The sequence below is a fragment of the Haemaphysalis longicornis genome, unplaced genomic scaffold (genome assembly GCF_048455015.1).
Source record: "Haemaphysalis longicornis isolate Haplotype H1 unplaced genomic scaffold, Haemaphysalis longicornis Haplotype H1 scaffold_1, whole genome shotgun sequence".
NCBI classification, from domain to species: Eukaryota; Metazoa; Arthropoda; class Arachnida; order Ixodida; family Ixodidae; genus Haemaphysalis; species Haemaphysalis longicornis.
In genome coordinates, this window is record NW_027526203.1 from 93,105,107 (window position 1) to 93,121,406 (window position 16,300).

Genomic DNA, 16,300 nt, shown 5'->3' on the forward strand with positions numbered 1-16,300 from the left:
GAGCCAAAAATAATTTGAGCTACGTTTTCTACTTTTAAATTATTCCATTTTGCTTTTTGCTACTTTTAAAATTTTTGTATTGGGCTACTGCAAAATTGGGCTACTGCAGAAGCTGATTTGGCGGTTTGTTGTTCGAATGGTCTGGTAAGCGTTAAGCACGGCCTCTTGGCGACCGGCTGTGTTCAGTTGGTTCAGTTGTGCCATGAGTTGCGCTCATGCAGAAATATATTCAGCTGAAATCCTCCCTGTTCTGTGGTTGCAGGACAGGTAGTTTCTGTGACTGTTGTGACTAGGAAGTCGCGGACCTTTCATGCCGCAAATTCCCAACGGTTTTGTGAAGAGTTTTGAGAGCTTCGAAGGCGAGCATACGGCTTGGGTAGCGTTGCCAAATCCTGCGAGCTATGCGGCCTACCTACCCTGCTGCCTCTACTTCGTCGTGCACGAAGGAAAGGGGCCAAAACCCACTGTTCAAGCGTTACTGGAACCATTACCACAGGACGATGATGTGGCTTCACCATCACAAACAGTTGCTGGAGGCCGCGCGGCGGAGTGCTGCGCCCACGGCAACAGGTGAATGACCCTGCGGGCTGCGCCCTACGTGCATAGCGGCTGCCCAGCGTCGCTGACGGGAACTTGTTCAGGGGAACTGGTGAGCGGCCGCGCGCCGAGCCACTCACCCGCGAGAAACGCGTGCAGCGATTGCGCTATTAAATTCGTGCTTAAAGGAGCCATGAAGAGAAAACACAAGTTTGGTTCATTCAAAAGATTGCCTCGTTAGAATCATTCTGACACCACTTTTAACGTAGACTTCGCTCAAATAAGCTACATAATTAGGAAAAAAGGGAATGGCCATGCGACCCACCGGCTCATTTCCCGCAACAGAACCTATGATGTCATACCAGACAGCTCTGCGATTGGCGGAGGGCGGCACAAGCAGACGTAAATTAGGTAGAGCTTATAAGCTAGCCGAACGAGCGATTTGCGCTTAAATTTAGGGCACATTCTTTAGAAAGCAATAAGAATGGTGGGACGAACAGTGGAAGTTATGAAAGCACATTTAAACATAGAAGTACTGATGCGTACTGCTATTGGTACTGTGCGCACTATGCTTGGTTTAGCTGCACAGCACTACGGGGCTTGGGGTTGTCTCAGACGACACTGGCCGATTGACGCAAGCAATGGTGTCTTACGTGGCCATATTTGTCGAGCGAGCACTGTTTCAGGAAACGATTATTTTCTCCCAGAACAAAAACAAGCCAGGTTTAAATGCGGTCAAAAACAAACCAAAGGCAGAAAACGGCTTGCCACGGTATGGTGGCGCCATCTAGGTTCAGAACGGGGTTCCTCGAGGAGCACTTCCCGGCAGGGTGGAGACACCCTTTGAACGGTCCTGTGCCGATTCAATTTGGTCAACATGCTCAACGCGTTGTTCTTTTCGTTTTCCATGATACCTAGCAACGCGAAACAGATAAGATGATTCAAACTTTGCCAGTAAACCGCGTTGCGGTGATAATTTTGATGCGGTTTTGACACAGTGACTTGCTTCGGCGGCGAGCGAGCGACCCTAAATGGCGGCGCCAGCGCATACGCGTCTCTACCCTGTATGGCAGACGCGTGAATCACGGTACTCCAGGCTGCAGAACGGTCGGTTTCTGTGATGTCGTTGCAGACCAGGAAAACAAACGATTTAGCGGGAAAATCAAAATTTGAACTGAAATTGATTAATTTCTCAGTGAATAAAGCATCGTTTGTATCCAGACAAGCGCTGGGGGCACTATAAAACACGAAATCTTTCGAATAAAGCAAACTTGCATTTTCTCTTCATGGCTCCTTTAACAAAGAACGGCCGATAGTCGACCTAGTTGACGAATGTTTGTTGTCTGAATGGGGGCAGCGCACGAAGTATCGCGTCTTCTCCTTGTGCACTACTTGGCCGCAAGCACTGGTCGCTGTGCTGATATCGCGCGGGGAGTAAATATGTTGCTAGTGTTTGCAAGGCAGCAGCAGCAGTGACGCCTGTGGGAACTGGCATTGAGCAGTGCCGTCAGTTGCAGTCGTCACTGCACACCTCGACTACGTTCCAGAGTTCAGTGCAGTGATAGAAAAAAAGCGGCGCAAAAAAAGACAGGACGGATGTACCAACACGCCTACTTTTCCACTTGAATACAGTGATGCCGTCTTTTCTATCTGAACTTCTGCCAGTGTGCGAGTATCACAAAGGATGGGGCTGCTAGTCATTTGTTGTAGCGGTTAGTGCTGACGCTGCAGATCATTTTTTCTGTACCTAGAGCTTTGTTTTGTGCAACTTGCCACGATGGGTGTTAAGAAAACCCTACCACGTAGTATTGTTTCCATCTTACAGCAGCTTGTGGAGGTTGATCACATACATATTGCGCAAAAAGTGGTAATAGTGATTTCTGCGCAGTTTGCACTCTCAAGCCTTGGGGATGTCATTGGCCCAGCCACAATTTTAACCGAAACCTAAAATAAACTTTTGACAACATGCTCTGTTTGCACATATGACATGCCCCTTTTCATGACTGTGATTTACGGGTTCCTGCCCAAGCACTTGTTTCACCAGCATATCCTTGGCTTTTGCGGCCCTGCATTTTGCGTGATAAAGTAAATATGGTAAATTAAGTATGGCCTCAGCAATTCTTATGTCTCTGACAACCTGAACGATACCTGTAAGCATTGCAAGAGTGCTGGCAAAAAATGTAGCTATTCATAATTCGGGCTGGGACTTCTCAGTTGAACTAAAGAAGCAATTTTTAAAATATTTGGTTATAATCAAAGATGGTTGGCATTTAAGTCAGCTGTTGAAAGTCGGTTTTGCATTTTTCTCTCTTATGAGAACTTGGTCTCCAACTTGAGCACATTTTCATATTGTGCTTGCCTTCATGTGCCGTCAGATGTGGTCTTCGATGTGCTTGGGTTTATTTTGTTGCAGAGATAGATGTGTGCAAAGTTGACATATCAGTGTTCCAAGCGTGCGTCTGGGTGCATTCAGGAGCTTTGGCAATTCCATCTATTCCTGCTGCTGAATCATTTGGTGGCACTAAACCATTGGCTGCACCCAGTTGTGTGTCGTGGTTTCTTAAGAAATGCTTCGGGGCTGTTTGGCACATTTGTTTTAGTGAGTAGTTTATTTCGACCCTGTGATGGTATTGGTGATGGCTAGACCTCAAGACTCGCGTCACAGAAATGAGGCACGCGCCTGGGGAAGTCTTATGATGCCGGACACAAACATTTACCAAAACTGGACGAGTTAACAAGTAGGATGTTACAGGGGCAAGCAGAATGCGACACTGAAGTGAATCCTGAAGACAAAGTTTGGCTTGGGGCGGAAAAAGTGACACGTCCAAATTCAGTTCAAACCGAAAGCGGTGCTGCTACTGTCCCGGTTGTCTTGGTGGTGGACACGGGAAATGACCCATCGCCCAGTTGATGCCGGTGATTCAATGCGCAGTCGTGGGCGGCCAGTTGGTAGGCACGGCTGGGTCTCCGGGCTGCCTCAGCAATGGCTGCCGCATCTTGCAGGCAGCCCTCCATATCACGGCTCCCTCGATTACACCCTGCTTCGTCACCATTCTTTCTTCTGGGGCAGTGGCCATCTCATCTTCTTCGTCATCTCCTTCCTCATCACAGACCCGTAGCCTAGCAGTGTGGAATGTCGCGGAAAGTCACTGCTGCATTCTGCACAATCATTTCGCTTTTATATTTGTGCTTTGCTTATGTGTGCACTCTTAATATCGCTACGCGTGCGGGTTCCTCTAAGTAAGGGGGAATGTTTTTCGCAAAGAAGTTCCAAGTCCGTATATGAAACAACGACCCAGATATTCGTGTGTCCGCGGAGCAGTGTTTCGCATAATATTTATGTGAAAGGATGTTACAACTGCATCTCCCATTTCAGTTATAAAGCCTGTTGTGTGCGGCTTCCTCTGCCACATTACGTAACAGAAGCAGCAGCCGACAAAAATCGCACACTTTGAAAATCTGTGGCATCGCAAAGGAGGGAACAGCTTTTCAATGACTGATCTTACAATTACAGTCAGCCCAAGATTCGGAACGATCGGCTTGGAGCTGAAATGGCATTGTCAGTCCGCCACCACTCCTCGTCTGGCGGTTTACGAACACCTTGTGACTCGCTTCTGCAGCCCCGCTTGTGAGCAGGGTGCCCGGCAAGCTTCCACTGAGCAGCCACACACAGCCTCCTGCATTGCTGCGTCGCCTGGCATTTTTGAAAACCATGGAGACTGCATGAAGTGGAACAGCGCAGGGACGGCAATAAGAGCCGAGGCGACAAACGCGGGCGCTGAGACGTCAGAGTGGGCAGTTCTACTTAGAAGCAACACTAGACCTCCGGAAGCCGCCATGTGCAGAAGCGTAACTGGCCGGCACACAGCTGGCAGTGTGCGAGGGCAATTTTAAGCATTTTCCTTACCTGAAGTGATATCCAATGACTGGGGGTTCTCTTTAGAGTTTTGGCTCTTATCGCAGAAATAAGGTGTGGGTGAGGTTAACGATCAGCGTGCTTTTTTCAGGGAGCAGTAGTGGGCGACAAAAATGACATGGAAAATGGGCTTGAAGTTGGGTAACGGCGTAGTGGTGCCAAAAATATCAATTTTGCAACGTAGAAATGAAGCTGCAATTGCTGGAAGCTAGCTGAAAATGCCAGGCCCACACGTTAGGCACGCAGTGGTCTTTGAGAAACAAGCTTTTGCGGAATGAACTACATGTTCTCCAAACAAAAGCTGGTGTCATTTTCAGGTAATTCTCACTGTCAGATTGCAAAGTTGACTGCACAATTTGATATTTGACTTGCCGGGAGCCATTCGGTGAGGAAAATGTGATGGTAATGCGGCGAGCGGCGGGCCTTTTTGCAACAGCATGCGTGCGTTGGCTCGAAAAGGGGCTGTGTCTGGAAGGGCCTGGGCTAACCACTGGAGGGTGCTAGGTGCACAAGGTACAACATTGGCCATTTACAGCATCGGTCGCCGGTGGTTGATCTGAACAGGCGTCGCAACAGAGCTCATGGTGCAGCATCCAAGAGCGCACGGCCAGTGTCAAGGCATCATGGGAGGCCACTGGTTGAGGCGAAGTTTCGTTTCCTTTTTTGTTCTGATATTCACGACCTGTTTAGTCTGGAAAACCAGGCATGTTGGTACATAGTCTAGGCGAAGCAGCGCAAAAAAAGACAAGGACTAAGAGAGGTACGCGACAAGGACTGCGCTGTCAGTGCATCTCTCTCTGTCTGTTTCTGCACGGTTTTGCCCAGACCACGACCTGTTGCATTGATTCAAGGACGGGGAACACAAGTTTTTTCGCATGAGTGGTCCTTGTGGCCTAGTGCTGATTGGAGCGCACCACACGAGCCGAGACGAGGAGAGTAGAAGCGAGTGGGGAGTGTGCTGCTTGGAGGCTCCACGTGGGTGGCCAGGCCAGTGGGGCCCATTGGTGCCAGGCACGCGCTCTGGGCAGATGTTGAGGTGCACTTGCGCACGTGTGACCTGTGTTTCAGGGGAGCCGGCCAGTGCGGGGTTTGAGCAAGCGTGTGGCGGGCAGGACGTCGACTCCGAGCCGGAGGAGAGCGAGGAGGAGATTGAGATGATCGTGACGGAGGACCTCATTGCGTTCTTCGAGCAGAGTGCCCGGCACCGCAAGAGCCTTGGTTTGTTTCTGGCTGCTGTTTCTGCGTTCCTGCTGCAGAGCTCCTGAGCATTTTCTGGAACTTGCGCAACTTTTGTGCAGCACTGTCATGGGGTGTTGTTTTTTTTTTCTCACGTGAGAGATGCAGGCCTTGAGTCTGTGGGCTGTGGAGTACAATCGCATATTTTGTGCCCCTCGAGCCTTGCGTAAAGCACCTCGGCGCTGCGACTGCAGTGCCGCCTGGCCCAGCCTCCAGAATGGGCGTGCCGCCCCACTGCGTTCCCCTCGCATGGTTCCTTGGTGGCTCGTAAACAGCGGTGCCCCTGAGCATGTTGTTGGCGAGACGCTTTCTTGCGCAGCTTCCGAGTCGTTTGCGCAGGCCAGCACCACCTAAGCGTGCGAGGTGCTGAGGATGAGCCAGAGGATGTCTGGCTGCAGGTGCTTGAGTGTTCTGCCAATCAGGTCACTATTTATGAAGGGCTCCAAACTCTCCGCAGTAGGAAAATGTTACGGTGCGGATCTTGCATGAAATCGCATGTATGAATAACAAGTTGCCGTGCAACTCGTTATTTGAAAAATTAATCTCGACTCGTTTCCACAAAAATGGAACTCTACTGTCACCTTGAGTCCACTAAGCGTGTGATAAAAATCTAAAAGAATCTAAACACTGCCACAGTTGCTTGGGGAAAATTGAGCTTTTCCAATTCTAAAGCTTGGCTCGGTTGCTTTGGGCACCCTGCACGAGCTGTGTGCAAAACCTGCATTGCGGGCCATTCTCTGCCGGACTGGCATGCCCATCCAGTTGTCAGTGGGAGCACGGAGGAGTCGTGGGGCAGTGCAGCCGTGCAGGGGGAATCTGGAAGTGCTCGTCGGCCTCCTCTTCCGGCCGATGCTTTTTCGCGGCTTTTATCGAGCGTTTTTGGTGCACACACATCGCACGTAGTTAAATAAGTAAAGCTGTCGGGGGGACCTCCTGTTGATGAATGCGGAACTATTGTGAAAAATATGTAGGCAGTCGAGGTGCAGGTCAGTGTAGCGGGTGTATTGAATATGAAAACACTATAACAAGAAATTATGCAATATTAACTTGGGAAAAACAGGTTTTAAGCACTATAAACAGGGGAAAGCACAAAAATTATTATTCAGAAAAAAATTGTTAGCAAGCATGGACCGTACAATGAAGAAGCAATATACTGTACAAGTACTAAAGTATCGCAGTTAGGTACAGGTCAGTGTAACACGCCAATAAAATATGCAAGCACCATAACTAGAAATTATACAATATTAGCTCTGGAAAAACAGGTTTAACTACTATACGAGACTTTATTATTCCGAAACATTGTTAAGCACAAACGATCTTAAACTACTGTGGAATGAACGCATAGAATAAGACAATTTCATTGTTATTGGTAATGAGTCCCATAGTTGAATGCCTTCGAAAATGGCTGTTTGTATGCCGTAATTAGTGTAGACCTTCGGCAGCAGTAAGTTAGGGCCTTGTGAAAATCTTGTGGGCCACCGTAATCTGCTTCGCTGTAGCGGAGCGAGCGAGCGTCTCGTCTGCTCCAAAGCGAGTTTTCTTTTTTTTTTCTTCGCGTTGCCCGCTCCTCGAGGCTCCGCCCCCTCCAAGTGCCCATCGCTTCGTGCTCGTCTGCTACCTCGCGCTTTTGTGCTGTCCAACGCGAACATTTCTAGCGGGTTTACTCCAAATTACAAACGCAATCCTTTGTAATCTGAACGTTATGTGGGCTTTTAGCTGAGGATAGTGGCGTGAACAGCAAAGAACAAAGAATTAGGCGCTTACTGTGTCGGCAATTCCGGCCGAAAATATGGGCTCGTCACGCTTGAAAACAAAACCGCCGTGCACCTCCAGCCCTTCCGCTGTCATCATTATCTTGGCTGTCATCCGGAGTGGGGGCGCTGAAACTCAGTGATCGATAAGATCAGAAAGAACGGGAGACACGAGAAGATACGGGGAGAAGCGTACACAAAAATAAGTTGTGTCCACCTAGCTCGTGTCATTTTTGTGCTCCGCTCAATCACAGAAAGTAATATTTCTTAAAATACCTATATAGTTATTCAACAGAAAATAAAAACGTTATAAAGATATATTTTTGAGGCGTACTTTCATGTTTTGAATAGAAATTTTCAATAACCTCGCCTCTATATGCCTTTCGCTCCCCCTCAGAAACTGCGATCTCGAGGGTCGCTCGAAATGGAGGATTTCCTCGGAGGATCGGCCTCACCACGTTTGTGAAATACTTTGAGACCTCGAGTGGAGGTGTTGCCAGTGGAGGTGTCGGCCGACGGGGGCTGACCCCAAACAGCGAGCAGTCAGAGCTACAGATGGTGCCCATGGATGGCTAAGAGTCGTATGCAGCCACAACAAAACAAGTGGACAATTGTTTCCATACGCATTACATTATGTGGCGTGAATTTGACCTGCGCAAAATCTTAGCAAAATCCCTGCATGGTATGCGCGTTTTTCTGTGCGTAGTTTGCAGTGTTCACCTGAGAGAGTTGTCTGCAGGCGTATTCATAAAAAAATTTTCTGCTGTTGTAAATGTGAAATTTGGTAACAAGCAGATTAAGTCAACAGTTGGAATGAAACCTACGTGATCAGGAGGCTCAACACCAGGAATGGCGAACCCCTGGGAATAAAAATGTGCATTTGACTTTGCAGCACCCAACACTGGCTGAGAGTAGTAACACTGCGATTTAAAACTGCTTCCAGCATTGCATTGTAGTGTCACCCATATGCTAACATGAACTGTCTCATCAGCGGATATTTTTTTTATTACTGGTAAAAGTATTCTCAATTGTCTCTATTAAAATGACCTACCACGTAAGGAATCGCTTGCTTGAAATTGGGACAAAAAGCTGCACACTTCCGTCTAGCTTCATTAACTTCTGTCAGGAAACATAAAAGAAGTATCCAAGTATCATGTCCGCCGTAAAATGATATGCACTTGCCCCGATCTGTGCAATCGAACCAGTGCCAATGTGAAAGTCATAACCAGTCAGCTACAATTTGTTGCAGCATAAAAGGGGTGACTTCAAGGTACTAGTTTGCTGTCCTGCTATTTTATAATCCAGGAGGCAGACGGAAAAGATAGCACATATATAAGTGACAAACGAAGAGAAAAAAAGTTACAGCCGTTCCACTCTACGTGAAAACTGTTGGAAATGCAGAGCACTGATTCGCCATAATGAGCTGTAGCGCCGTTATCCGCTCACTGCTACCACCCGACGCATTTCAAATTTCCCGCCTTCGCAGTGCTCGCGCGCCCCCTGCCTGAAACTGCGCCAGCAGGAGTTCTGTTTGTTTTGTGCTTGTTTTCCCTCCCGCATCGCCGCCCGACGTTCACGAATGGCTGCGGCTTCTCGCTGGCGAAGTTCGGCGTCGGCGGCTCGCTTGCGGCGCTTGCGCTCAGCATCCGCAGCACGCCGCCGCGCCGCCTTCTCTTCCCGCGTAGACATTGTCGATGAAGTCGATAGTGAAACGTGCCGTGAACCCCCTGCCGCGGCTATGACGCAACGTGGAGCGGCTATGACGCAACGTGGCGCGGCTATGACGCAACACAATCCAACATAATCCACTTTAATCCAATCCAATCCAATCGAATCCAATCCAATGCCAGACCGACGGGGAGCGATGCGGACTACGGACGCCAACGCGGGTGACATCGTGAGTTACTGAAATGCTCTGCATTTAAAAGTTGGGTTTAATTTTTCTGTGGAACGACTGCACACTGGTGAATGTAAGTGTAGTAGTGGAATGCAGAACAAGTGAAATTAATTAGTGGTGGTCTGGTCTGGTCTGGTCTGGTGTGAGTCAGCCCTTAGATGTTCCGGTGGTGCAAAGCGCAAGTCACGTTCTGCGATAAAAATAAAAGCATGCCGTTGGGCACCAGGCCGGTGCTCCTGGTGCATGTGTGGCTGATTAGCCCGAGATGGCTAAGCGAAGGCGAGGTAAAACTGCGGAATCCTGGTGTGGAGGAAATGTCTCAGTGGATAGAAATGAGCTCCGTGCATCGTGTGCACACATCCGCTGTTGTTGACCTCCCCACTGGGAAGGCACGTTTCATGCCCTTCTGGGCCAGCTGCCATTTCTGCAGCGACTAGCATTGCGTGCCTGAGTGTGTCGATGTTTGTGCCTGTCCTGGCCACGCAGATGCCTTGCGCAGCGCCAGTGCGCAGCCTCAGCCAGCCGCCACGGTCGAGCCGCGCCTCGTGCGGCGGCAGCGCCTGTACGGTCGGGGGCCGGCAGCGGACGTGCTGCACTGCTTGGAGACGGACCTGCAGCTCAGCTTCGACAAGTTCACAGACAGGCTGCAGGCCCAGCCCTGGCCCAATATCCCGCTCAAGCTGTGACAGGGTCTTCCTTTGGGGGCCCTCCATTAGCACAGCTTGCGCACCAGCAACAACAAAAGCAAACGAGCAATAAAGAATTCTTGAGCCGTGGCTGGCCTTTATTATTTGAAGGACAGGGTCCTCTGTTTTACATTGCTGGCTCGTTGCTTGCAAGATGAATTGGAATGTTGTCCTTCTGTATGGGCTTGATTCAGGGCCTGCGGGTCATGGCTCTCTGTGTTGCGTATTTGTTTGAGATGTGAACATCGGCATACAAGTGGTGAGGTGCCAGCAGCAAGCACAAACACCACTGTGCAGCGAAGGCGTGCGGGTTTTTCTCCATATAGGTAAAAAATTGTTGCTTGCAGTATTGGCCTGCAATGTGCTTTTGCTTTCACGTAGGTGTGCGCTATGCTTGTAGAAAACTTCAGCTTCGGAACTGCGCCTCACCAGGGAGGCGCAAGTTGAGTTCGATCATCGCGTCCTCTATTTTACAATGCCAAACGCATCACGCGCTTCCCAGTGGGAGAGAGTGGTACGTCTGCAGTGCCGGTCCCAAGCTGAACCAGGATCGCCCAACCGTAACTGAATTCGAGAGCAGCTTGGTTGCCAAAGTAATGGCACTCGCGCCAGCGATAGAAAACTCAAAGCTGCGGTGGAGCACATTTTGCCAACGTTGCCGCTTTCCACCGAGCATCGCCCCACCGCTCACGTGACTAAAGCGCGGGAAAGCTACCGATGGGGAGAGAGCAGCCGGAGTAGGAGAGGGCTTGGTTGGCCGGTCCGGGCTGATGCGTTTGGCATTGTGAAAATACAGGAGGCGATGGTTTGATGCCCTGGGATGACCGCTCTCGGTTCTCTGCGGCACCCGGCTGCAGTGCAGTCAGTGGCAGAGTTGGCGTTGGTCTGGTTGGTGTTCTGGCCAGTACACAGTGACCGAATGAGCGGGGCCTCCTCGGCTGTGGGCTGTGAGGCCACACACTAACGCCATCTACCAGGGACACCGACAACCGTGGCTAACAGAGTGCCCGGATGATCCACCTGGTACGAGCGTGCCAGCCCAGGAGTGAGTACTGTTGCAGCATCCGGGGGCTGGAGCCGTACCTGCAGAAGTACCGGGACTGCACGCTCTGACTAGAATGTGTGCCACTGCAGGACTTGGCATCTTAGCAGCCGATGTGCAAGACCTCGGCCTGTGCGCAGTGGTGTGGGGAGCTGGAACACTCACTTGTAACCTCAACCGGCGGCACCTCCCAACATGGGGAAGGCCGAAGACACCGAGAAAGGCGCATCCAACCGGGCCGCAGACAGTCCAGACGTCCGGTGCGGCACATGTGGCCGATGGGTGTTCCTGGACGAGACGCCGTTTCAGACCCAGGAGGCTCCTTTGTGCTGCAGGCTGTCGCCTATGGAAACGCAGATGCAGCAACAAGACTGTCTGGTTGAGGCATTGCAGAGCAAAATTAAGCATGTGAAATTAAGAATACATTAGTGGTCTGGTGTGAGTCAGCGGGTGGTCAGATGTTCCGGTGGTGCAAAGCGCAAGTCACGTTCTGCGATAAAAATAAAAGCATGCCGTTGGGCACCAGGCCGGTGCTCCCTGGAGCACCGTCTGGAGACTACCCACGCAGCACAGAATGTCTGGAAAATGTCGTATTCATGGATTAAACGTCAGAAAGGGATTTTAGACAGGAAAAGACGGCTTCTAGAAGTCAATCATTGCAAGGATAAGATTCCTCCGAAAACTACATCTTTAAAACGCATTTGACAGTTGTTCCTTTGGCTTTCTTGTAGCCGTCCGTAAAAGCCCATGCCAATACCTTTGTCGAGGGTATAGTGCCTTAACGCGCCATTTTTCGTAGCCTCGTGTGACTGAGAAGGTGGTGGGCATAGAGTTTCTTAGTCAGTATACTAGAGAGGAAACTGCGCCTCGTAAGCCATGTCGGCGTGGGGTTCATGGGAAGACCCCCCTTTTCGGCTTGGGCTTGGCATGACAATTGGATTCTTAAGCGGTTTTTGGAATTTGCTTTCTTCATATATATGCATCAACACGTTTATGAGTTACGAGGAAGCCGAAATCCTTCCTGTTCTGTGGTAGCCGTGTTCGGTGAAACAGCAGGCAGTGCGTGATCGCACCTGACGTTGCTCATGCTGCAGTCGAAGGACGTATGACTAAGCGGGTAATATGCCGCCGCGAAATTTGTAGCCGACGAGAAGAAGAAACAAAATGTACTTCGACGAAGACAAGATACGACAGTTACGGGCATTTGTGTGCGTCCTATCTTGCCATCGTCCACGAATGTTTAACGCGACGTTTTCTTTTTTCTTGTTAAACTAGCTGGCGGTCGGTACACTGGTTCACCACGAAGGCAACGTTTTCATAGGCACGCTCAAAACACTTTCCAAACTCTTCAAGCACCTTAATATTTGCAATAATGGTACAATTAATAAAATCAGAGTCTCTCCCTACCAAATATTAACCTTGTTCGTAACTACACAACCGTTCCGGCACCCGCCGCGGTGGCTCAGTGGCTAAGGCGTTGCGCTGCTGAGCACGAGGTCGCGGGTTCGATTCTCGGCCGTGGCGGTCGCTTTTCTGATGGAGGCGAAAAGCAAAAACGCCCGTGTGTACGAGATTTCGGCACACGTTAAATGTCCCCAGGTGGCCAAAACTAATCTGGAGCCCTCCACTACGGCGCGCTTCATCGCCTGCGTTGCGTCGGCGCGTTAAGCCCTACAATCAACAACCGTTCCGGCAATAATACGTTTTACTTCCTTTCTCCTTTGTTTTAAAACAGCCTGTTTGTATTTTCCACTTACATAATGGCACACTATTCTTCGCGTTTTTGTGGCACTTCGTTTAAATTTGCGGTCACTAAAACGTTTCAATCCACGCCAATGATGAAACTAATAGCATCCTCGATAAACCGCACCGGTGCGAACTGGTGTGCACTGGTGCGCCTTTTCATCCTCGATAAACCGCACCGGTGCGCACCATTTCGGGTGCACTGGGGTGCACCGTCGCGGGGCAAGTTTTCGTTGCCGTGTCACGCACCGTGAGAGTTGATGGTGCGACTTGCGGACGACGCCGGCGAAGCGGCTTCCTCTGCCGTCTGCTGCAGCGACGGCTCATCGGTACAGTGAATTGTAGCATCGGAGCACTCGTGTGAAGGCGGAATGGGCTGTATATTGTTGCTGACAAGCATGAATTGCTTTCGAACTAATCAAACAGCGATGGGACAGGCTCATAATTAGCTAGATAATAAGGGCCAGAGATTGAAAATGAGGACGCGAACTTCGTGTACTGCAAAGAAGGCTGAATGCATGGCCAGCCACTTGGACCTTTGCATTCATTTCGTTCAACTGATTTACACGAACACTTACTGGTGTGCCTAGACCGCGAAGACCTACATGCTTTGCTGTGGGGGAAGGGCGGAACACAACAGGCACTCGCGTTATGGCTCTCAGAACGAAAAGGAGAAGCAGCTTGTAGGCAGCTGTTTATTGGAAGCGGTGAAGTACGTTGTCGCACATGTGTGACGGATATGGCTTGCGTGTACATATAATCATTTGCTTTCAATAAATATCACTTTGTAGAGGCGCTGTGTCATCTTACGCTGCTTTTTAGCCACTTGTGAACGTTTTGATGAGTTGCTTTCACAGCGTAAAGGAGTACTGACACTAAATTTCTCTCTTTCAGTTTTTATGCTGTAAAGAATACCTATTGGCCCAGTAATTACGAAAATCGAACCGAAAGTCGTCAGCCGCCAACACAGAATTAATTATAGCACGTTTATTGCAACCAGTTTCAAATTCGGTCGCCGCGCGTGAAAATGGCCGTTCGAAGGCAACGTTTTTAGATTAGGTCAGTTTGCAAACTGCGCCTCGAGAGGCGGCACCATTTTGTCGCCATTCCCAGAGGTGGCGCTGGCGTTGCGTTGCGAAGGGCGTACAGGCACAGAGCCCGTATACATTCGAAGAGGTTTAAAGCAGGGGTGCCCCCTTTCGCCATTGCTGTTCACACTGTACATTAGACAACGTTTTTAGATTAGGTCAGTTGGCAAAGAGCGCGGCCTTCCATGCACGGCGGCGCGGGCCGCTGCTGTCGCCGACCAGGCGGTGGCGCTGCGGTAGCGTTGAGATCGGTCTCGGCGCGTCGTCTGCTTCTCCTTGCTTGAAAAGGCGCCGGTGAGCGCCCACCACACTCCGTTAACGTTCTCCTTTGAAATGCACAATCCAATTTCGCCCTAATCTTCCGCTTTAGTGACAAGAGCTCTACATTTTTATGGCCATTTTGAGGAGACACAAGCTCTACTTCGGATGGGAAAAAGGCAAGGCAAACGCTGCACAGTGCGCTTGCTTTCAGGCGCATCCCGTTCCAACGGCCGTTTATTTTTCCCCAGTACGGGATCCCTTATACCTCAATAATACTTAAAGCATACACGAACACGTCTTACGCGGTTGAAATTGCGGAAAAGCCTACAATAGTAAACCACCCGCTTGGAATCAAGAAAGGATGCCTTGTCATTTTTATTTATGCTGGGCAAGCAAATGCAGTAAGTATTTTCACAGAAATAAATTTGCAATTCTAACAAAATTAGTGAGCCGATCGGAAACCAAGCGCTGCAACAGTAGTTGGCTTTATTAATAACGAAGAAAATAAACCAATGTTTTTCGACGTTTTTATTTCTTTGGGCGGTATAATCTGCTTTCTTGAAAGAAATAAAGTTTTTCTTGGATGAGAATATTTGTCGTGCTATTTTTTTGTTGGTTTGTAAATCTTATTAACTGTCTATTAGGGTCATAGAAACTTTATTTGTCTTCTCGTAGCCCGGATATGCCTAATATTTTACGCGTTTCGCCTGACAGTTTTTTCCATTGTGCCATCGTGTGTGCTGTCTTCCTAACTTTTTCAACGTAGATTTTTCTGCTCGTTTCTTTTTGCAGTCAATAGATAGGCAACACAACTCAGTTTTGACTAGTCAGACTGCTTAGGAGGTTTAACGTGCCGGCGCTCAGGCAATGAGGCGCGCCCCATAGTGGAGGGCTCCAGATTAATTTTGACCACCTGGGGAACTTGAACGTGCGCCGATATCTCGAACACACGGGCGTTTTCGCTTTCCGCCTCTATCAGAAAAGAGGCCGCCGCGGTCGGAAATCGAACCCGCGTCCTTGCGCCCAGCAGCACGAAACCTTAACCACCGCGCCGGGTAGGGTAAAAGTTTTGATCTGACAGCTCTGTGCATCTGTTGTGCCACACACTGCCCTTTTTCACGGCTGTTGTTGCTGATGAAATGCCTGGCGACAGGTATACCATTTGCTCCAACGGCTAATATTTAAGGCAACAATGTAGCGGAGAAACGTTGCTAATATTCTTACTGGTTTGTTAGCTGAGGGTGAATATTCCCATTTTTATCGCTGTAGCTGCACGGCGGGGGAAGCATAACTCTTGAACTGACTTCAACCAACAAGTTTTGCCTGATTATTTCAGCCTTCTGTCAATGCCCCCAGACTCTTCGAGCTGGCTGGGCGAAGTATTCACATTCGACGATTCAAACGCTGAACATTTGCTGAATCCCTGCACAACAACGAGGCACAGAACAGTTCCTGCTGAGTTCGGCGGTTTTTACACCGCCCATACCGTCACTTGCGCCAGTTAATGCCCATCTTTTTGGCAGGACGCTACATGTGTGGGAACCACTGTACTCCCTTAGGGTGGTTTTCTGCATGAGTTTGGCGTCTTTGGTTTAGACAGATGCTCAAGTATGTTAGGGATAATATGGGGCACCGCGCTCTCCCTCAGGGTCCACCTGCCTCGCGGTATCCTTAGTTTTATCGTTCACGATGTGTTCTTAGCAGATGACGATGTCTGAAGGCTCACAGTGAATGCCACAAACGTATGTTTATGACGTAACTTTGAAGTTTTTTCCGCGGAATCGCGCTTTTCCACGCCTTCAATCCGTCAGGATCCTTCGGCGACTTGTAGAAATGCCGCGGCACGGACTTTGCCGCTGCCGAAGCATACCCCCAACGGCAGTCCGGCGCGGAGCACGTCAACAAACCCCACCGACACTTCAGAGATCCGCTAAAATATGTATGCACGATGACAGCACAGAGTTAATGCGCTAATAAAGGCGTGATGGACAGCCGAGCACCAACAGCACACCGAAAACACATGGCCGGAGCGAGCCCCGCTCCTCAAACTAGATCTCAACGCAACGCCAGCGCCACCTCTCGGAGTGGCGACAAAATGGTGTCGCCTCTCAAGGCGCAGTTTGCCAACTGAGTTAATCTAAAA

General features: G+C 49.7%; 1 protein-coding gene across 1 annotated transcript; it reads left to right on the forward strand.

The window, feature by feature from the left end:
- The first annotated feature begins 146 nt into the window (after window positions 1–146).
- Window positions 147–10,113, forward strand: LOC144178170 (gem-associated protein 8-like). Its single transcript, XM_077705782.1, has 3 exons — window positions 147–570; window positions 5,522–5,671; window positions 9,824–10,113. Exons 1-3 carry the CDS (start codon window positions 402–404, stop codon window positions 10,021–10,023), a joined length of 519 nt encoding a protein of 172 aa, XP_077561908.1. The 5' UTR covers window positions 147–401; the 3' UTR covers window positions 10,024–10,113.
- Window positions 10,114–16,300: the final 6,187 nt, after the last annotated feature.